The 23,346-nt window shown below is 38.3% G+C and overlaps 1 protein-coding gene across 4 annotated transcripts in view; it reads left to right on the top strand.

The window, feature by feature from the left end:
* SLC9B2 (solute carrier family 9 member B2) overlaps positions 1-23,346 on the top strand; it is a 59,952-nt gene that overhangs the window by 562 nt on the left and 36,044 nt on the right. For 2 of the 4 annotated variants that reach the window (XM_081483635.1, XM_081483654.1), the window contains exons 2-5: positions 1,332-1,422; positions 15,428-15,562; positions 16,220-16,394; positions 22,486-22,656. In XM_081483635.1, coding sequence (XP_081339761.1) covers positions 15,473-15,562; positions 16,220-16,394; positions 22,486-22,656 — 436 coding nt within the window. In that variant the 5' untranslated portion in view covers positions 1,332-1,422; positions 15,428-15,472. The remainder of the gene's footprint in view (positions 1-1,331; positions 1,423-15,427; positions 15,563-16,219; positions 16,395-22,485; positions 22,657-23,346) is intronic. The other 2 variants (XM_081483645.1, XM_081483660.1) reach the window with 1 other exon arrangement.

Raw genomic sequence — 23,346 nt, 5'->3', positions numbered from 1 at the left:
GAAATCCAGAACACTAGTGGACAGAGACAGATCTACCTCTGTTCACTCTGAAAGACGAAAACCCCCTTTCCCCGTGCCTCTGTAGCGCGACCGCCTCCTGATACTATTGCTGCTATACTGTAGCTCATGAAATTCTGGTTTGCTGTTTCTATTAGTGAGTCAAGAGTAAAACATTTCAATTCAGCAAATGCCTGTGCGTTTTCTCTGAGCCAAGCAGACCTGGGGACAGGAGATACAAATATGTATTAAATACAATTTCTGCCATTCAGGAGCTCAAAATCCAATGGGTCACAATATACAATATTAAGAATATACAATATACATACTATAACAAGTAAATTAGGTAGTGTGATTTACCCTGTACCTAATGATGTAAATAAAATGACCTGTTCACATATTTTTTAGCATAAGGTCTTTAGAATTACAGCCCTATTGACTAGATTTTTGCTTCTGGGGGTTTCCATAGAAGGTAAGTGGGGACAAGTCAGTGGTGGAGGTCTGATTCCTGGGGCCTGCACAAAAAGCTGCTGTGTTGGGTATGGAAGTTTGGCGCTCGCACTCATTCCTACCTGCTGCTAGCGTTCCTTCCTGTACAGGAGCAACTGGAAAGCTGAAACCATTTCTCAGACTCTGGTCCATTTAGAGTTCTGGATGTGAATTAGACTTCTGGATGGCTTGCCTGAGATCTCAGAGGCAGAGATGAGACAGAGACCGTCTCTCTGATATTTTTTTGGCTCTTTTCTGTTGGCACGGAAGGTGCACGAGATGCCGCTGTCTGGTCTCCAGAACTGTGAGTGTGGGGAGGGACTTAGAGTAACCAGTCTCAGCATGCCATATTGAATCATCAGCTTTCTGGCTATCAGGAGGCAGCGCAGGGAGGTAGAGAACAGATTCTGAGTTCCTTGCCCAGATAAGCGTCCAGATCCCAGGTTCTCAGGGTCAGAGCTGCTGTCTGTTCTTGAACTCCACACTTTCTCCCGATTGTGGCAAAAATAGTATATTCCCCAGTGCCTCTTCCACTGGTGTTCTAGAAGTTGCTCCTGGAGGCCCAGCCAAGACCCTACACAGTCTCTAGCCTTTTTAACAGTCTCTAGCCTTTTGCCAAGTCACCTGATTCTTCCTATAAAATCTCTTTTGGCTTAAAATACTTGGCATGGTTTCTGTTTTCCGCTCAACCCTGCATAATATGTTTGCTATGTAGCCTCCAAAAGTCACCTGAACCTAATGTCTTCAGCTTCTTTAGATGGAAAATGAAACCATGAGATGAGATCCAGGGGCTGACAGTGATTTGAATGCCTGCAGTTTGACCCGGTTCTCTCTCGTTTCTACAGAACCCCACATTCGAGTTGGCCCCTGAAGGAACTTGAGTTTGTTACCCATAGAATAGACGATCTCTGAAGTCTCTTATTTGACGAGTATAAGGTAAAACATCTCTTCATTTAAAACATTCTCAGAGTATGTTATATAACAAGAGATTGCTCACTATCTGGTTCATTAGTTCTGTTTTTTTGTTTGTTTATACAAAGATTATTTTATTTTATATTTATTTGTTAGACTGTGCCGGGTCTTAGTTGAGACATGCTGGATCTTTAGTTGTGGTGTGCTAACTCCTAATTGCTGCATGTGGGGTATAGTTCCCTGACCAGGTATCAAACCTAGGCCCCCTACAATGGGAGCGTGTGGAGTCTTAGCCACCCGACCACCAGGGAAGTCCCTGCTAGTCCTGTTGATAATTGGGAGACCACTGGTTCTTGGTTGGCACACAAACCTTAATGATAAACTAGATTTTTCCTCTGGGGGAAAAGAATTTACGTCTTTCATCACATAAAGCATAGGAGCATAGTGTGCAGGGAGATGGAGCTACCTGTATATACACTTGTGTAATGAGGGAGCATTCTTTGTAGTCATGGATGATACATGCTAAGGAGAATGCAATTGTGGTAAGTTCTGAAGAGTTTTTAACAGCCTTATAGAGAGCTGTTAGGGCTTCCCAGGTGGCGCTAATGGTAAAGAACCCACCTGCCAATGCAGGAGAGGTAAGAGACTTGGGTTCGATCCCTGGATCTAGAAGATCCCCTGGAGGAAGGCATGACAACTCGCTCCAGTATTCTTGCCTAGAAAATCCCATGGACAGAGGAGCCTGGCAGGCTACAGTCCATAGGGTCGCAAAGAGGCAGACATGACTGAAACGACTTAGTACGCATGCGTGCATAAAGCTATTAAGTATATCTGGCCAAAACAAATGAAAGCTCTTTGTGGTTTTTTTAGGAATCTATTATTTATGTTTCTGTAGTTCACAAGGAGGAATGAAAGGTGTGAGTTTACTAGTGTCTCTTATCTGTGCTCTTCAGCACAGCACATCTGTGCTGCTTTCTCAAGGAAAATCTCATAAAAGAAAGATAAAGTACCGGGGGGGTACTTTGGGGGGACTCCAGGATGTACTTAGTACTGGTTTAAGATTTTCCATGACATAGGCATTGTCACCATTTTGCAGATGAAGAAAGTGATCCAGATTGACTGAGTAACTTGCCCCAAATACCCCGATTAGGAGGATTCACTAATTCACACAAGGATTCACATTCAGGGTTTTCATGTCCATTTTCCTCTGACCGCTCCATATTTTGCATATTATGCTCATTATGCTCTCGTCGGCATTGGTGTGCACAAACTTCCCTATATGTATTTTTGTTTTCACCCCTTATCCTTTAATCATGTGTTTCCTCTGCCTGTGATGGTCTGTATTTTCTTTATGAGATTAAGTCATTTTTCAAGGCTTGATTCAGGTATGAGCCAAGCAGGGCAATATCTCCTCTCCCCTATTTAACTCTATGCCTGCACTTTTACATTATAATTAAATGACCTTAAGGTGGCACTCACTGCTATAACAGATAATCTCCAAAACCTCAGTAACTTAACACAGTAGAAACTTAATTCTTACTCATATAAAATCTAACCAGGTGTTCAGCTGGTGGCCTTCTACTCAGTGATTCAGGAAGCCTAACTCTTTTTATATTATGGCTTTGCCATCCCCTAAGGCCTTAGAGTCCTTAGTTTCTAGGATATGGACAAGAAAAGAGAGAACATGTGGAGGATTACATGGGAAATTTCTTACAGCAATGAAAATACAATACATCATTGATGCCCATATCCCCTTGCCAGACTCAGGGACTTGCCAAACTGACCTGAAAGGGAGGCTGGGAAATGTCAGCTATCTGTGTGCCCAGGCAGCAGAGGAAACAGGTTTGGTGAGCACATAGCAATCTTTGTCCCTTTCTTAAGGAGAAGAGACTGCATGTAAGTCATCTTTATATCTCTGTGCTTTACACACCACAGAGAACCAGTGTAAATCTGATGAACTTCACTGATTGTGAAAAGATGGGATTGCTTATCCCACATGCCTAAGATCAAAACTTAAGATCAAAACTTAACCATATTCCATTATGGTTGCCAAGGGAATGAACTGTCATTCTCTGACTAGGTAGCAACCTTTGAGTATAGGAATAATTTACATTTCAAATCCCCAACACAAGGGCTAGAACATAATAAGAGCTTAATAAATGTTTACTGAATGAATGAGTGAGTCCTCAGGGAAAAAAAAGGGACAGAGTTAGTCTATTTGAAGTTAGGAAATACTGATCGGGAAGGTGACATTTGAGTTATGAGAATGACTAGTAGAACTTTACCAAGTAGAGCGGGTAAAATACGAAACCTTAGCAACGGTAGTGGTATTTTGTTGCTCTTGTTTTATTTACTTCATGAGTAGAAGTTTAGAAAACAATCAAATGTTTGTAAACCTAACCTTTTAAGATTCAGTATTCAAATATTACAACTAAACTTCAGAAATAGGACAGAAAAAAATATATAAACTGACAAGCTGTGTAATCTCTAATGACAAAAAAAAAAATGGTGCTAAAAAACTTGGCTCTGATTTTTAGCTATTGAAGTGTTGTTTTCTAGATATTTTTTGAGAAATTTCAATAATATGAAGGCAGTGCTTTGTCTGTTCATCCTCTATGAAGATCAAGAAGGTAGGGAGACACATATAGGCCAAAGGTTCCCCATCAGTGCTGCTTTCCTGAGCTTCTCAGAGCTGGCTCTGCAACAGTCACCTGTTGTATTGGTTAGGATGCTTTGGGCTAAGTAACAGGATATTCAGCCAAAGCTCTCTTCAATAATACCAGCTTCGTTTCTCATATGATGAAGGTAAGTGGATCAGGGCTTGTAGCACATTGATATCAGGGTCCAGGTTGCTTTCTGTGAGCTCAGTCAGTTCAGTTCAGTCGCTCAGTCGTGTCCAACTCTTTGCGACCCCATGGACTGCAGCATGCCAGACTTCCCTGTCCATCACCAAGTCTCGGAGTTTGCTCAAACTCATGTCCTTCGAGTGCGTGATGACACCCAACCAACCATCTCATCCTCTGTCATCCCCTTCTCCTCCTGCCCCCAATCCTTCCCAGCATCAGGGTCTTTTCCAGTGAGTCAGTTCGTCACATCAGGTGGCCAAAGTGTTGGAGCTTCAGCTTCAACATCAGTCCTTCCAATGAATATTCAGGACTGATTTCCTTTAAGATGGACTGGTTGGATCTCCTTGCTGTCTAAGCGACTCTCAAGAGTCTTCTCCAACACCACAGTTCAAAAGCATAAGTTCTTTGACATTCAGCTTTCTTTATGGTCCAACTCTCACATCCACACATGACTACTGGAAAAACCATAGCTTTGACTAGACAGACCTTTGTTGGTAAAGTAATGTCTCTGCTTTTTAATACGCTGTCTAGGTTTGTCATAGCTTTTCTTCCAAGGAGCAAGAGTCTTTTAGTTTTGTGGCTGCAGTCACCATCTGCAGTGATTTTGGAGCCCCCCAAAATTAAGTCTGTCACTGTTTCCATTGTTTCCCCATCTATTTGCCATGAAGTGATGGGACTGGATGCCATGATCTTAGTTTTCTGAATGTTGAGTTTTAAGCCAACTTTTTCACTCTCCTCTTTCACTTTCATCAAGAGGCTCTTTAGTTCCTCTTCACTTTCTGCCATAAGGGTGGTGTCATCTGCATATCTGAGGTTATTGATATTTCTCCTGGCAATCTTGATTCCAGCTTGTGCTTCATCCAGCCCAGCATTTCTCATGACATACTCTGCATATAAGTTATTTTTTTAATTTAAAAAATCATCAACTTTTATTAAGCAAAACTACGAGTATGATAAGAAAAAGTATATTTACAGCAGTAGTTTTCAATTACTCTTCCAGAAAGCTAAGTGAGAAAAAATTAGTAATAATTTAGAAATATTCATTATATTTAAAAAGAAAACTCTATAACCTGGAAAAAAATAATAAACTCATTTTTCAAATATCCATGAAATGGTGACTTTTCTATAAAGTCCCTTTAACAGACCACAGAAATAAGTGAATAAGTTCCAAAGGAAATAAAAATAGTTTTCTCTGATCATATTCTATGGAAATAAAACACAATGTCCTGGCATATGAAGAGAAAAACAGAAAATGAAATAAACTACAATGTCCAATAATAATAAAATCAGTATATACAGAAATAAACAAAGTAACATTTCAGAAGTGTGGGTGAAAATGAATTACTTAATAAACACTGTTGGAACAACTGTACGCCTATCTAGGAAATAAATGAAATAGGATCCTATGGCACAGACTGTCAACCCCCCTCAATGTCCACTGTCCCCTTCATTCTCAGATTCTTAGCTGGGAACATGGCATCATTTCCTTGACTCCCTCAGAGTTCACTGTGGTCATGCGACTCAAGAACCAGCCAACACTATGTGTACAGAGTTGGTATAGGCAGCTTCCAAGAAGTGTTCTTAAAGGGTGAGGACCTGCCTTTCTTTGTTTTTTTCCTCCTTCCTGCTGGCTGGAATCCAGATATTTTAGCTGGAGCTCCAACAGCCATCTTGGACTATAAAGTGAACTTGGAAATGGAACTTCTTCACAGTGAAGCAATGAGATGGAAAAGGCAAGAAGTATTCATATCATGGAATATGATACAAACTCTGAACCTATATTACCTCCATGGGAGAGAGATACAAACCCCAATTTTGTTTAATACACCATTACTTATGTTTATTTACTATTCTCAGCTGAACTCTGTCTCAACCAATGCAGTTCTCTTTGACTTTGTTATCATACCTTACACCAAAATAAACACCACAGTTCTTAAACTGACAGGGTGTCGATATATAGCCTTGACGTACTCCTTTCCCAATTTGGAACCAGTCAGCTGTTACATGTTCGTTAATTGTTGCTTCTTGACCTGCATACAGATTTCTCAGGAGGCAGGTTAGGTGGTCTGGTATTCCCATCTCTTTAAGAATTTTCCACAGTTTGTTGTGATCCACACAATCAAAGGCTTTAGCAAAGTCAGTGAAGCAGAAGTAGATGTTTTCCGGAATTCTCTTGCTTTTTCTGTGATCCAACGGATGTTGGCAATTTGATCTCTGGTTCCTCTGCCTTTTCTAAATTCAACTTGAACAACTGGAATTTCTTGGAGAATTTTGAGCATTACTTTGCTAGCATGTGAGATGAGTGCAATTGTGTGGTAGTTTGAACATTCTTTGGCATTGCTTTTCTTTGGGATTGGAATGAAAACTGACCTTTTCCAGTCCTATGGCCACTGCTGAACTAATCTTGACTTTTTCTTCATGGGTAAATCAAGGCTGCTAAAATTCCAAGAAACACAGTCCCCCATCCACAGCTTCATCCTCTCCACTAACATACACACACACACACACAAGACAAAAGGAAAAAGGGGTTCTTGTCTGGCCACTCTGCCTTTATATCAGGAAGGAAAGTCTTATCTAATAGTCCCCAACAGCCTTGCCCACAACTTTCATTGGCAAGAAATGAATCATACTCTGTCCTAAACCAACAGCTGTCAAAGAGGCCTGATGTAACAGACTGATTTAGACCAGTCATAATTTATTTCTAGGAGTGGGGAAGGGATCCACAGGCATACCTGAGCAGTGGCTCTTAGGCAGGTGATAAATCATGTTGCCACACTTGGGGAGATTAGTGTCTGAAGATTTTTATTTTAGTAAGCCTAAAAGTAATATTTTAAACTTTCAATTAAAAATATTTGCCCTTGGGTGGAAGGATTTTTTTAAAAAGAGAAGCAGATATCAGATTCCTTCTTCCCCAGAGATAATTTTCCTTTATTCCTTATGAGAAGTAATATGTTACTTCATGATGTTTCAATCAAGTCACCCTACCAGTTAACCAAATAGAATAGTAGTTGTTTTCCTTTGATAAATTGGTCTCATGTGGTTGGCATACTTAATACTTTCTAATAAGGGAGTTCTCTTTCAAGGAGATATTCTCAGTCTTTTCAGTCATTGACATTTTAAGCCCTTCTCTTCACTTGATCTGAGCTTCTTACTGATGAGAAATGAACCTTAGATCAGAGTTGGTTAGCAGAGTCCAGAAATTAGAAAGTTTCAATATGTTCTACATGGAAATACTGTATGAGATGGAAACTCTATACTTTTAACACATAAATGGGTGGAATGCCAAAGGTAGATTTTTATAATAATCATTATTGAGTACTTAGTGAATAGAGATACTTTTTCAAATGCATGAATACAACATATAGAGTACTCCAGTAGTAAATGTAGGTTCTCAACACAATGTTGGCCTGTCCATACCACAGACAGAAAATAACAAGAACAACCAGTCTTTTTCCATGTGATGATCTTTCAGCAGTAATTCAGTTGATAGCAGTAAGTGTATTTTATTTGACCGTGAACCTGTGGACATTTGCAAATTGAAAGCTCTTTTATTTTTTCTGGAATATTATAGAAAGCATTTCTAAACATTTATATTAACACAATAACTGAAAAAAAGACTGATTTAACAAACCTCTTTGTGTATATGAGAGGGTATTTACAGAGTGGTTTTCAAAGTGTGCTTCACTTGCCAGGAAGAACAAGGGTGAGAGGACAGAGCTCCTTCAACTCCACTTTTATCTATCCCACTTACTGGACTTCAGGATAAGGTTTCATTTGATAAAGGATCTCTGACCTCAAAAATACTTGAAAACTGCTGTAGAGGATACTAAGCAGTTTCCCTATCTTCTCTGAAAACTGCAGAAACAAAACAATTACCTTATATTGTGGCAGGTGGGAATAAGTTACCTAAAATCAAATTACCAGATTCTATCTATGAAACATATTACTGCCAAGGGAAGTTGTACCGTTTTCTTTTCTCTAAAGCTCTAAGAATTGCACAAATTCTTTTTCAATGTGTTTTAAATTACATTTTAAAATCTTATTGTAAAAATACTAACAATAAAGAAACAGAATAAAAATAAAATTCCAACAATTCCAATGCCATTCCAGTCCCCAAAGGCAACTACTGTTAACAGACAGTGCTGTTCATACTCTTGATCTACTATTCTTAACCTTCAGTTTCCTCTCAAGTTTGGAGGAATGACTAAAGATGTTGTTCCTTTGAAATCCACAGTTCTGTGGGTTTGGTGGCATATATGCCTAATACTGGAAAATAAAGCTCAAAGTAAACCAACATAGTTTCTGAGTGTGTGCGTCAGTCCTGGAGGAAATTCTGTATACTGGGAATGCTAAAGAGAGGGCTTCCCTGATGGCTCAGACAGAAACGAATCGGCCTGCAGTGCAGGAGGCCTGGGTTTGAAGTTGGGAAGATCCCCTGGAAAAGGGGATAGATACCCTACCAGTATTCTTGCCTGTAGAATCCCATGAACTGAGAAGCCTGGCAAGCTACAGTGCATGGGATCACAAAGAACTGGCCACGACCGAGCAACTAACACTTTCACTTTCTAGAGAGAGACATGAGTAGCCAATAGCCTTTGCATGTGTTTTTAGAAAATACTTGACCTACTAACCTACAAATAAGTGGGCAGTCACAGTGCTCCTAACAGTCATGACCTTAGGCTTAGGTCACATTCTTCTACTGAAATCTGTATTTGAGACAGAAAAATTTGAGTAACATTTTTCACTGAATTTATGAAATTTGTAAAATTTTACCATTTGATGAAAAATGTATGTTTTTCTAGTATGGATTACAGATTGTGTATGAGCCTGAATAAAGCAAAATCCTGATTGAGAAACAGGAAAAAAACGTGTTTTTCTGTGTGGGGGACCTTTTAGTGTTTATCTCAAGTATGCCTTGCCTTTCTAGTTCTCAGTGTGATTCTGTGATATACAAAAATCTCTCAAAGCGTCTCATTTGAACTGGATTTTTTAAATGGAAGTTCCTTAATTCTTAAAATCTTAAGTCATATTTAAGGGCAAGTTGTCACCTGCCAGTTAACTGATCATTCAAAATATATAAACAACATTTGTCAAGAGAATAAAATTAAAGTTCTTATATTATTTATTTTGTTACCAATGGTGTGCAATTTAAATGGATTAGTAAAAAATTTTGTTTGTAAAAAATTTGTAACATTTATAACATTGGAAAAAAGTAAAGCTGAACATAATATGATAGAACGTTTAAATATTTTTATTTGCTTGTAAAATGTGTTTTCAAACTTATAATAAACTATGGGTATACATGAGTAGAATAATGCAGTGATTTGGTAGAAATGACATAAAGTCAGAGATACAGATTAAAGAATGATCGTATTTCACAAATTTTTATTGCTTTTCTATGGAGCTTGGTAGATATTAGCTATATTCATTAACGAAAATTATTTAGCTTCTCTAGGCTTTAACTTTCTTATTTAAATATGAAAGAGATCGGACAAGGTAATTTCAAAAGGCCTTTCCAACTTGTATTATTCCATCAAACTATGAGCGACTTTGAGTTACTTAGAAGCCATCTGCATATGTGCGTGCTCAGTCACTTCAGTCATGTCCGACTCTCTGTGACCCCATGGACTGTAGCCTGCCAAGCTCCTCTGTCCATGGGATTTTCCAGGCAAGAATATTGGATTCAGTTGCCATTTCCTCCTCCAGGGAACCTTCCCAACCCAGGGATCAAACCCGTGTCTCTTGAGCCTCCTGTATTGGCAGGTGGATTCTTTACCACTGAGCCATTTGGGAAGCCTGAGAAGCCATTTTGTTTCTCCATACTTCCTCACTTTAAAATTTTTCCATTTCAGACACCCAGCATCTCAGATGAGTTCTAAATAGTTCTCTTGAAACTTCACTAGGCCCAAAGACTTTTAAAGACTTCCATGAACATAATTTAAAAAAAAACAGTTAGGAGGACTTCCCTGGTAGTCCAGTGGCTAAGGCTCCACACCCCCAATGCAGAGGGCCTGGGTGCCATCCTTGGTCTGGGAACTAGATCCTACATGCCACAACTAAGAGTTTGCATGCCCGCAGTTAAAGATCAAAATTCCCAAGTGCCATAGCTAAGACCCAGAGCAACCAAATAAATAAATAAATATTAAAAAAGAAATTAAGGTCCTTTAACTATAGTAGAGATTCCAAGGGAACATTTCATGCAAAGATGGGCTCAATAAAGGACAGAAATGGTATGGACCTAATAGAAGCAGAAGATATTAAGAAGAGGTGGCAAGAGTACACAGAAGAACTGTACAAAAAAGATCTTCATGACCCAGATAATCATGATGGTGTGATCACTCACCTAGAGCCAGACATCCTGGAATGTGAAGTCAAGTGGGCCTTAGAAAGCATCACTACAAACAAAGCTAGTGGAGGTGATGGAATTCCAGTTGAGCTGTTTCATATCTTGAAAGATGACGCTGTGAAAGTGCTGCACTCAATATGCCAGCAAATCTGGAAAACTCAGCAGTGGCCACAGGACTGGAAAAGGTCAGTTTTCATTCCAATCCCAAAGAAAGGCAATGCCAAAGAATGCTCAAACTGCCGCACAATTGCACTCATCTCACACGCTAGTAAAGTAATGCTCAAAATTCTCCAGGCCAGGCTTCAGCAATACATGAACCGTGAACTTCCAGATGTTCAAGCTGGTTTTAGAAAAGGCAGAGGAACCAGAGATCAAATTGCCAACATCCGCTGGATCATCGAAAAAGCAAGAGAGTTCCAGAAAAACATCTATTTCTGGTCTATTGACTATGCCAAAGCCTTTGACAGTGTGGATCACAGTAACTGTGGAAAATTCTGAAAGAGATGGGAATACCAGACCATCTGAGCTGTCTCTTGAGAAACGTGTATGCAGGTCAGGAAGCAACAGTTAGAACTGGACATGGAACAACAGACTGGTTCCAAATAGGAAAAGGAGTACATCAAGGCTGTATATTGTCACCCTGCTTATTTAACTTATATGCAGAGGACATCATGAGAAACGCTGGGCTGGAGGGAGCACAAGCTGGAATCAAGATTGCTGGGAGAAATATCAATAACCTCAGATATGCAGATGACACCACCCTTATGGCAGAAAGCGAAGAAGAACTAAAGAGCCTCTTGATGAAAGTGAAAGAGGAGAGTGAAAAAGTTGGCTTAAAGCTCAACGTTCAGAAAACTAAGATCGTGGCATCTGGTCCCATCACTTCATGGGAAATAGATGGGGAAACAGTGGAAACAGTGTCAGACTTTATTTTTTGAGCTCCAAAATCACTGCTGATGGTGATTGCAGCCATGAAATTAAAAGACGCTTACTCCTTGGAAGGAAGGTTATGACCAACCTAGATAGCATATTGAAAAGCAGAGACATTACTCTTCCAACAAAGGTCCGTCTAGTCAAGGCTATGGTTTTTCCAGTGGTCATGTATGGATGTGAGAGTTGGATGGTGAAGAAAGTTGAGCGCCAAAGAATTGATGCTTTTGAACTGTGGTGTTGGGGAAGACTCTTGAGAGTCCCTTGGACTGCAAGAAGATACAACCAGTCCATCCTAAAGGATATCAGTCCTGGGTGTTCATCGGAAGGACTGATGTTGAAGCTGAAACTCCAATTCTTTGGCCACCTCATGCGAAGAGTTGACTCATTGGAAAAGACCCTGATGCTGGGTAGGATTGGGGGCAGGAGGAGAAGGGGATGACAGAGGATGAGATGGCTGGATGGCATCACTGACTCGATGGACATGGGTTTGGGTAGACTCCAGGAGTTGGTGATGGACAGGGAGGCCTGGCGTGCTGTGATTCATGGGGTCGCAAAGCGCTGGACACAACTGAGCGACTGAACTGAACTGAACTGAACTGAACTATAGCATTCCATTTAATTAGTATCATTAAAAAAGAAAACATTTCACTTAATTTCCTGAGTAACAGCTACCTATTTTGTTAAATGCTAAATTTTTATTTCTTTTAACATTGTCTTTAAAGAAAACCCCTAAGCTATACTGTATATTTTAATGCCTTTTAAAACAAAATATTTCCACATACATTTTCTTCTTTTCATTTTCACGAAAATGTAAAATCATCTTTCTAAACACCTGTTAGTGTATGGGGCTCCTTCAAGGCCAATTCGCGTATGAAAGTTTTTACTGAGAACTTAACTGGTGGCAAGTTTCAGAAACCCAGCTGGTAAGAAATTTATTGGCTCACCTAACTGAAAAGCAGCTGCTCCTAGATGCATCAACAGTGTGATTGTTAATTTAGAGCTTTCTCTTTTTGACTTTCCATAATAAGACCCTGCTTTGCCTTGTGGCTAGTTACTTCATACTTTAGAAGGCTTTTCTTGTACCAAGGAGTGTCATCAGCAAGTGTGGGCTTAGCAACCCCAACAGAAAAAAAGCTCTTTCTTAATGGCTCCAGTAAACACCCTAAATCTGACTCTCATTTGCCAGGTATGGGTCACATGTTCATGCCTGAACCTGTCAAGGTCACCAGGGAAGAGATTCCCTCATTGGCCAAGCCTGTCCCCGTTTCTGGAGCACTGGTGGAGCCTGAGGATTGGGAAGGGTAGCATTAACAGTCTCGCATGAACTGTACAGAGAGGGAATAGAGGAGGCATGGATTCCACGAGAAAAAATTAGTGTGCTCTTACCAAAAATGGTGGAGAAAGATGTGTGGCTGGCCAAAACTATAAATATCCCCTATGGGAAAGATATTTATCCCCACATTTTATAGCATTTATACCACTGCTCAGGAGTTGTTATGGAATTCTACTAAGGAGAAAGGTGAAGAAATGGCAGTAGTGAGTGTTACACCCCCTAATCAAGAAGTTGGCCTTGAAAGAAAGACGTTAAAAGCATGATCAAAGAAAGTCAATGGGATTATGTTGTCAGTTCTTCAATATTGGGGAGACTTCGTTCTGCTTTAATAGGAAAAGCAAAAAGAATCTTAGAGATTTATGATAATTAGGAAGGAGTATGAGTGGATAATAACCAACACTGTTGAATGCCTACCATGTGCATGGTTGAAACTACTCTTGTCTCCATTTTTTGGATAAGGAAGTCCTTACAAAGAGGCTAAGAAATTTGGTATATGAGGGAGTTGGACTTCAAACCCAAGTTTGTTCAAATCCAGAGCCAGTAGACCTCATCACTTACTATATTAGGGGTCATTCTCAACAGAAGATGAAGGCTGAGTGCCGTGGTTCAGGATACAGTGCCCTAACTCTCCAACTTCATTTCCCCATTATTCACAGCCTCCCACCACATGCTTCAAGAGTTTTCCTTTACATTCCACTGGCATTTATGCCTCTGTGCCTTTAAGACAAGGGTTCTCTGAACTCACATTTTCCTGTCAAAATACCATTCTTTCTCAATATTTAAATTTAAAGTATTTAAATTTTAAAAAACTATATATACATATATAATGTATCTTTTATATGTGTGTATTTATTATATAAATGCAATTTATTATATATAGTTTATGTTGTTGTTTAGATGCTAAGTCATGTCCTGCCCTTTTGGAACCCCATGGACTGTAGCCCGCCAGGCTCCTCTGTCCATGGGATTCTCCTGGCAAGAATACTGGAATAGGTTGCCATTTCCTCCTCCAGGGGATCTTCCCGACCTGGGGATTGAACCCTCATCTCCTGCATGTGTCGCCTGCATTGCAGGCAGATTCTTTACCACTGAGCCAGCAGGGAAGCACTATATAATATATAATAAAAGTCAGACTGAAGCTTTTTGAGACGCCACTGTGGCCAGCAGTGTGTTTTGTGAGGAAGAAAAATGGTAGTGATGGTTGTGATGGTGGAAAGAATATCATTTTCTTTGAAATTTTAAACTCAAACATCTTGCATTTTGTTAAACAGAGAATGACTCCTTGGGGCAGGGGTCCTGATTAATCCTTGGTCATGAATGTCTAGCACATATTAGACACTTTAATGTGTATTGACTTAGATTTTCCCTTCTCTCACATAATTTAGTCTTTGGTTCTGTCAAAACTTATAGTTTGTACCTCTATTATAATATTCATCATACTTGTTGCATTAGGAATAAGTTTTGTTAATAGATAAAAGAAAACTTGACTGACAGTGGTTTATACAATTACTCCAAAGCTTGGCAGTCCAAAACTGACACAACAACTCACGATGTCATCACGGAACTGGCTCCTCCTTACTTGTCTACTGTCCTGGGTATAGGAATTTCTATTCTCATGGTTGAAAGATGGCTGTTGGCTCTCTAAGTAGTATATCGACATTCTGAGGAGGAGAAAGAAATATGAGAGGGCAAAGAGTAAACAGTATCCTCCTCAAAAGGCCTTGCCGTATTGTTTGGGAATGAAACTGCTCCCCAGGGACTCCCACTTAAATCTCATTCCATGGAAGTATGACACATGGGCACCTCTAGCTGCAGAAGTAGGTAGGAATTGGAATATTTGGCTTTTCAGCCTATATATCAGGGGAGGCCAAGAGAGAAGAGATTGAAGTGGGTGTTTATGAAGCCAGTTATAGGTCTGCCCTAACAGTTTTTTTAGTTACTTCATATAAGTGATTTTTGGGGGGTGGTATTTTGTAAGTCTGTAGAGAACAAAGGATATACTTTGGTAATATTTGCATTACCCAGGTGACTATCAAAAGACTGTCCTAGCACTTATTAGTGTCTAAAACATTGTGGCTGTTCCATCATTGTGTTGTATTTTTTATTTTTACTTCAATTTTGAAATAAGAACTAGACAGGAATTAGTGACTATAGTTTCTCTGAATATGATGGAATCCATAGATTTCTCTTTGACGCCTCATTTCCTCATGTCAGTATTGGAAAGCTACCTGCCCCTTTTCTGTTCAAAATGACCCATTAGAAAGGAGAATATAACAGAAATATCATTAGGATTATTTGAAGTACAACTCAGAAAACAGGGTGGGAAAGAAATCATATAAAAATATGATGGTGAACAAGGGCTTTTTCAAGAATGGTAAAAAGGTAAGAATTAGGAAAATATATTGTAATCCAAAAAAAAAGCTTCAGTTGAAAGTTAAGAATAGTCTAACCTATTTTAGCCATTCATAAAGGGGAAAAATAAGTACATTCATTTAAATTGCTCAGATTGCTGTTTAAATAATTTATTTAAATCTCAAATTGCTATTCTATATCTATACTCTTTCAAAACAGATCTTCTTCCTCTTCCCTGTATCATCTTATTCTTAATTATAAACCATGAGGAATCAAGATAAAAGAGCTGTGCATGAAGATTCAGAACCATCCACAGAGGTGAATCACACAGCCTCCTCATATCAAGGAAGACAGGTATGATCAAATGTAAAACATCCCAACCATTTCCTTAAGGTGGGGACTGTATATTCCGAATCTATGACAAAATTGTATTCTGTTTATTCTCTGTCACTCAGTTAACAATTCTCTCCATTCTTAAATCCCGAAACTGATGCTAGGTGTGATTACCAGTTTTCCCAGATAGTCAGTAGCTGGCCCTACATGAAGAGCCTGTGAGATGCTTTATGTTCCCAGCCTAACCTCGAGAATGATGCTGGTTTCTCCCACCCCTTTTTTTATTGCTTAAAATTCAAGCAAATGAATGAATGTGAATTTGTCTTCACCACACATGATTATCTCTTTCTGAATCACTCTGACATATTTAGTAGCTATTGCCTTGAGATGTGTTTTAAGTAGGCTAATTTTTAAACCCAGTATTGAAAAACATAATGAAATTTTATGTGACTCAAGCATTTATAATGCTGCAAATATTGACTCAGTGGTAAGTACTCCTTACATAGTTGTTCCAAGCATTCACCAGTTAGCGAGTAGTGAAGCTGTTTGTTTCTCCTGTAGTGTTAGCCTTGATTCGAGCAATAGAAATTTGATTTGTGATGTGATGGCTCAGTAACTATAAAAAGGTACAGTAAATACATAGTTGTAAGAATTTTTTAATTGCTTTAAACACCACAGGAAACAGTTATGAACCTCAGAGGTATAGATGGAAATGAACCAACAGAAGGAAGTAACTTACTGAATAGCAGTGAAAAAATGCAAGAAACACCAGCTGAACCAAATCATTTGCAAAGACGAAGACAAACACATGCTTGCCCTCCACGTGGTTTACCGGCTAGAGTAATAACAAATGGTATGTACAAGGTAGGGATGAATTCAGAACAAAAGGGTAAAAGATAAAGTTGTTATAATGATCGATTCCAAAATAATGGCTTAAAGGACAAAAAGACGTTTGCTTCTCTCTCACATAAAAACTACAAGGTGAACAATTTGTAATTGTAGGTAACTGTGCTCCTTAGTCCTTCAGGGTCCCAGGCTGACAGGCTCCGCCACCTTCAACACAGGGCTTTCAAGAGCACTGTTGTCACCACTGTTACAGCTAGTGGGAAGAGGGAGAGATCAGAGATCAAATGCGTCTACCTTTTCTGTATCTGAGGAATTTTACAGGGTTATGTAAGGCTTCCAATGAGAAAAATGATTGAGAAATCACTTACAAACAGAAAAGCACTACCTAAATGTTAGTTCTTATTACTGTTAAGTAATGCCAGTAATGTTTGAGCAAACAGCTCACTTTTTACTTCCAAATGAATTCATCATTTTTTTAAGTAAAGATCCTAGTTTCCAATTCAGCTTATTGCTGCTCTTAAAATTTGGGGGTTAGGGATTATCTCAGCACTATTTTGAATGTTGTTAGGGTTGAGATCTATTTGTCTTTTAGGAATGGATGTGGTTTTTGGAGGCATCTCAACATTATCGAATCAATTTGGTAAATAAATGGATGTCAAGATTCAGTAATGCTGTTTTTGTTCAAAGAGAATGTGTGCGTGTGTATCTATATTATATGTATATTGGAGGCTGTGTAATATGGTAGGAAAAAGGAGAAGGGGATTGAAACTTGTCTATAAACACAAATTCAAAGACAGGTTCAAAAACTTCATTGAGGAATGACAGTGTCATTAGAGTAAATATATGGCCTCCCCCAATAAATATGTTGATCTCAAAGTATGTTTGCTGAAAAATCAGACTCACTTCTTTATAGTTATACTTAATTTATGAGCTCTGAAAAATGATTTTTATCATTCTCAATTAGGATAGTGGAAGCCAAGCATAATATGTTATATGATACTTCAGGCTCCAGTGTGTTTTCAATGAAATTAGGTAAGTTTTTAAACTACCTTAAGGGAAAAAACCTCAAAGTTTATCTAAAACTTGTAGAGAAAACCAGGTTCCAAAATATACACTGGTTGAGAAATGTAATAATCAGTTGAGAAAGCAATAGATAATGTAATAATCTTTCTGGCCTTTTTGTTATTTTTTTAAACTTTCTCTGTTCAAGTTATGGCACACTTCTAGTTAAAACATTTAAGTCTCCAACAAGTCCCAAAGATAAAGTTACAGTACAAAAAACATGGATTGCACTAAGGGCAGGATATACATGAATGATGTAATTTGGAGACTGATTTTGTTGTTTTAAGGTGAGGGGTTTGGAGAGGATCATTGTTGTTTGTTTTTGTTTTTGTGCTTGTTTTGTTTTTTCAGCTGCATGGCTTGCAGGATCTTAGTTCCCTGACCAGGGATTGAACCCAGGCCACAGCAGTGAAAGCGCCAAGTCCTTACCACTGGATGGCCCGGGAATTCCCTTGGAGACTAATTTTTAAATTCTGTAATCATTATCTATAAAGCTGCCTGAGAAATGGGGACTCATGATATATAAACAACTCTCATTTGTATTCTTGTGCTTCTGCTTCCGTGGCTGACAAGACTGCTTTTGTCCCCCATACACAAAGTATTCAGTACACAAAGTATTCTTCTTAAAGGAGTAAATCTTACATGGGAAAATATTATTTTTCAAAATTATAGATAGTAAATTATTAACTGAATGAAACATGATTCAGAGAAACCTTATGAATGTACATTTACTAAGTATTTAGAACTTCATTATGAATATGAGAAAGGAAAAGGAAAATTGTAGGTTTAAAAAAAAAAAGTGGTATTGAAGTAAAAAACTTAATTCTACCTTTCTGAATTTAGTATAAAACTGGGTTTTTGCTATGATAAAATAAAATTTAGTAGCTGGCAATTCCTACTTTCCCATTATACTTCCAAAACTGTTAGAAATTTCAGTCCCTATAGCTGGTTGGGAAATTCTGAAGGCCTATTTGTTATCTTGTAACAGCATCATAAACCTAGAATACCTGGAACAATTCTGTAGGGGCTTAAAAAAGGGGACATTGGACTTGATCTCTATCAGTGTATAGATAAGGCTCAAGGAATGATCCTCTCATTTATACCAATGAAAACATCTAAAAACAATATTTTAAGTCTTTTTAAATATTCCTTTTATCTGACAAGAAAACAGGAAGTCATCAGACACCAAAACCGAAGTATAACTAGGAGAGATAAACACTCAGCTGGCCTTCACTCCAAAGGCTTTTGGAAAACACCAGTGAACTTGAGATTCATTTTGAGAACCCTGAGGATGTAGGAGGCTTTGCTAGAGCCTGCCCAGGTTGGGAGGAGTATCATAGGAGAAGTCATTTTCCCTCACCCAAAACTGGAACCCAGTGTGATGGTGTATTTGAGGTAAACTGCCCTGCAAAGGGGCCCAGTCACTAAACCTGTCTGTCTAAACTGTAGTGCTGGCTGGGGGAGGGGAGAGTCTCCCCTAAAAATGGGTAACTTCATTCTGATTTGTGCTCCAGATTCACAGAAAAGAACCTCAAGCTGAAAATATATCTAAAAGTGGTCCCAGATTGTAGTGTCTAATGGTTGAAGCAAATACAGATCCTGTGTAGGAAAACTCATTTAACCTAAGGCTCCATCAATTCCCAAAGATAAAGTTCCAAGGAAGAGTTCACTGTTGCAAGAAGACAAACAAACAAAAAACCACAAACAAATGCACAAGGAAACATTTCAGACTTTTTCATTATCAGAAAATAGAATATAAAATATTTCTGATATCTACAAGGAAGTTAAAGAGGAAATAGCAAATACGAATACAAATGACTCTGCAAAAATGGACAGATTTTAATAAGAACCAAATTAAAATTCTAGAAATGAAAAATAAAGTATAGTAATTAAAATTTAAAACAGTAGGTGGGTTAGACAGCACAGTAAGTGAAAAGAAAATTGGTTAACTAGCAAATAGACCTGTACAGTGCAAAACACAAAGACAAAGATGGGAAATGTGAAACTACGGTTAGTAACGTGAAGAGGGTATGAACATTTAGTCATAGTTCCAGAAACAGAGACTAGGAGGAATGAGGGAGGTAAAATATTTGAAGAAATACAGAATTTTCCAGAATTGATAAAAAAAAAAAAAGGATAAACCCTAAGCAAACCAAAAGGAAGCCGTTCTTTAATGTATACTGAAATGGCAGAAAATCAAAGGAAAAGAAAGATCTTAAAAACAACCAAAGAAAAAGAATTCCCTAAAAGAGATAAAATTAGACTTGAAAACAATAATGAAAGACAGAAAACCAAAGAATAATATTTTCAAGGAACTGAAAGTGACTCTCGACTTAGAATTGTATACCTGGAAAAGCTATCTTTTAAGAATGAGAATAAAGATAATTCCAGACAAATAAGACTAAAAATTTGCTACCAATACATCTTCATAAGAAATAGAGCATGCTCTGCTACATGAATTAGTTTGTCAGTTCAGTGGCTCAGTCGTGTCCAACTCTTTGTGACCGCATGGACCGCGGCATGCCAGGCTTCCCTGTCCATCACCAACTCCCAGAGCTTACTCAAACTCATGTCCATAGAGTCGGTGATGCCTTCCAACCATCTCATCCTCTGCTGTCTGCTTCTCCTCCTGCCTTCAATCCTTCCCAGCATTAGGCTCTTTTCCAATGAGTCAGTTCTTCCCATCAGGTGACCAAAGTACTGGAGTTTCAGCTTCAGCATCAGTCCTTCCAATGAATATTCAGGACTGATTTCCTTTAGGATTGACTGGTTGCAATCTCCTTGCAGTCCAAAGGACTCTCAAGAGTCTTCTCCAACACCACAGTTCAAAAGCATCAGTTCTTCGGCGCTCACCTTTCTTTATAGTCCAACTCTCACATCCATACATGACTACTGGAAAAACTATAGCTTTGACTAGATGGACCTTTGTTGGTAATGTCTCTGCTTTTTAATATGATGTCTAGGTTAGTCATAACTTTCCTTCCAACACGCAAGCGTCTTTTAATTTCATGGCTGCAGTCACCATCTGCAGTGATTTTGGAGCCCCCCAAAATTAAGTCTGCCACTGTTTCCACTGTTTCGCCATCTATTTGCCATGAAGTGATGGGACTGGATGCCATGATCTTAGTTTTCTGAATGTTGAGCTTTCAGCCAACTTTTTCACTCTACACTTTCACTTTCATCAAGAGGCTCTTTAATTCCTCTTCACTTTCTGCCATAAGGGTGGTGTCATCTGCATATCTGAGGTTATTGATATTTCTCCTGACAATCTTGATTCCAGCTTGTGCTTCATCCAATCCAGCGTTTTTCATGATGTACTCTGCATATAAGTTAAATAAGCAGGGTGACAATATACAGCCTTGATGTACTCCTTTCCCGATTTGGAACCAGTCTGTTGTTCCATGTCCAGTTCTAATTGTTGCTTCTTGACCTGCATACAGATTTCTCAGGAGGCAGATCAGGTGGTCTGGTAGTCCCATCTCTAAGAATTTTCCACATTTTGTTGTGATCCACACAGTCAAAGGCTTTGGCGTAGTTAATAAAACAGAAGTTTATGTCTTCCTGGAACTCTCTTGCTTTCTCAGTGATCCAATGGATGTTGGCAGTTTGATCTCTGAATTAGTTTATATGCAGTGGCAAATAGGTAATTGTGTTGCTGTAATATGGAGTTTGCATTTTTATATATAATTTTTCCTGGCATATTAATATTTAATATCATTGAGCAATAGCAAATTAAATACAAAGTGAAAGATCAGGTATTACAATTATAAAGCTTTACTAACTTTACAGATAAAACATTTTAAAAAGCTGAACACCCTGTGTAATTTCCTTCTTTTCAGGCAGTTAGTTGTTCTCTTAGGGACTCAAACACTTAAACTTGCCATGATGTTAAGGTATCTAATGAGACTACATGTAGAAGAAGAATTTGCCAACACTTACCTCAGTTAAAAAAAAATTAACAACAACAAACCATTTGATTAATGGAAAAGACTACAGTCTGGGTCAGATTTTGGTGGGACTGCTCTCTATCTAAAGCAAATGCTTTCAAGATTCTACATCTTGAAATACTAAGTGTGATTCCAGGGCTTCGATTGTTGGTTTGTTTTTGTTTTGTTTTTTTTGACCAAGCCACACAGCTTGTGGAACTTTAGTTCACCAATGAGGGATCAAACCCAGGACACTGTAGTGAAAGTGCCAAGAACTAACCTCTGAACAGCCCAGAAATTCCCTGGTTCCAGGGTCTAAGTCTGCAACCAAGAGGTTGACTATGGGAGATACAAATATTAGTGGAGATGTAACTGTGCTGGTACTTTTATTAGGATTGTTGTTTTTGTTGGTGCTTTGGTCACAAGTTTTGAATTGTGAGTGGTCTGCGCAATTCTTTTTCCTGTGAGCCTTTCTGTTTTCAAAGTTCAATTTTGTAGAACACAGGGTTTTCAAACAGGGAAACATATTTCACAGTCTAATAGACATGCCTCTCCAAAAGGAAATACTTCAGGCAGCAAAGTAATTGTCCAGATGAAAGGTTTGAGATGCCATAATGAATGATGATCAATGTGGGTAATTCTAAACAGACATTGACTATAGAAAAGAAGCAATAATTAAACAATAAAGTTTAATTCAAAGCAGAACTAAAATACTGGAGTATAATTGTTCAGGTGTTCTCATGTTCGGTGGAGAGGATAAAGATAGCGACTGTGTCTCTTTTTTATTGACTAGTGAATATTGATGGTAAAATTATGTGAAAAAATAAGGGAATTGTAAAAAAATCCAAAATAGTAGTTTCTTCTAACAGTGTGAAAGGAGGTGGGTGATAGGATTAACAGGGGTGCATAGGTGGATTCAGAGTCACTGGTAATATCCTATTTTTTAAGATGGTTGGTAATTGCCCAGTTGTTTATTTTACTGATGTTCTTTAAAACTTACATATGGTTATAAATATTTATATTATGTATTCACTTTTCTATGATTGAATTATATTAAAACTCGCAGATGACAGCTCGTTGGTAGAAACTAGTTTTCCTGGTTTATTTCAGTTACCGTGGTGGTTCTTCTGTGGGCTGTGGTTTGGTCAATTACCGGCAGTGAATGTCTTCCTGGAGGAAACTTGTTTGGAATTATAATGCTATTCTATTGTGCCATCATTGGAGGTAAACTTTTTGGACTCATTAAGTTACCTACATTACCTCCACTGCCTCCTCTTCTGGGTAAGTGCTAAATACTTCCTGTTTTCTTCAGAGTAAATCATATTTTAAAAACAGTAGTTTGGAAAGCTTTGGGAGATAAAAATAAAATATTTTTATATTTGCTGTGCTAGAGCCAAAAGCGAGTTGTTAAATTTTAAGTTCAGTGAGCAGGTTGTTAAGTAAATTTTTAAATAGATTTTTATTGATTTATTTGTTTATTTTTTGGCCAGGCCACTTGTGGGATCTTAATTTCCCAACCAGGGATTGAACCCAGACCCCAGAAGTGAAAGCACTGAATCCTTAACCACTGGATTGCCAGGGAGTTCCCTAAACAGCAATTTTTAAAAATTAAGTTATATGCAATTACATGAAATAGCTTACAGTAAAAACAAGAGCAATAAATACTCAAAACAGATCATTTTCTAATTATTTTACTAAATATTCCTCTTCTCTCTGCTCTTGAGATTATGGAAATAATATATAATGGTGTGCCGCTCGCTGTCTTCCTATATGCACATTCTTTGACACTGTGTTGGTAGCTTAACATCAGCCATGGTGGAAGTATCTGTACAACAGAAATCGGCAAGTGCTAGAAATTAGGACTTAATATATGATTAACCATTCACATCATTGATAAATGAGTGATGTTCCAACATGCATTTTCATTGTTTCATTTTCATCTTATTCATTAACATAAACAAAACTATCAAC

The sequence above is a fragment of the Giraffa tippelskirchi genome, chromosome 1, assembly GCF_054371585.1.
Source record: "Giraffa tippelskirchi isolate mGirTip1 chromosome 1, T2T-mGirTip1v1.2.pri, whole genome shotgun sequence".
Classification (NCBI taxonomy): domain Eukaryota; kingdom Metazoa; phylum Chordata; class Mammalia; order Artiodactyla; family Giraffidae; genus Giraffa; species Giraffa tippelskirchi.
This window is presented reverse-complemented; position numbering and strand designations above follow the sequence as displayed.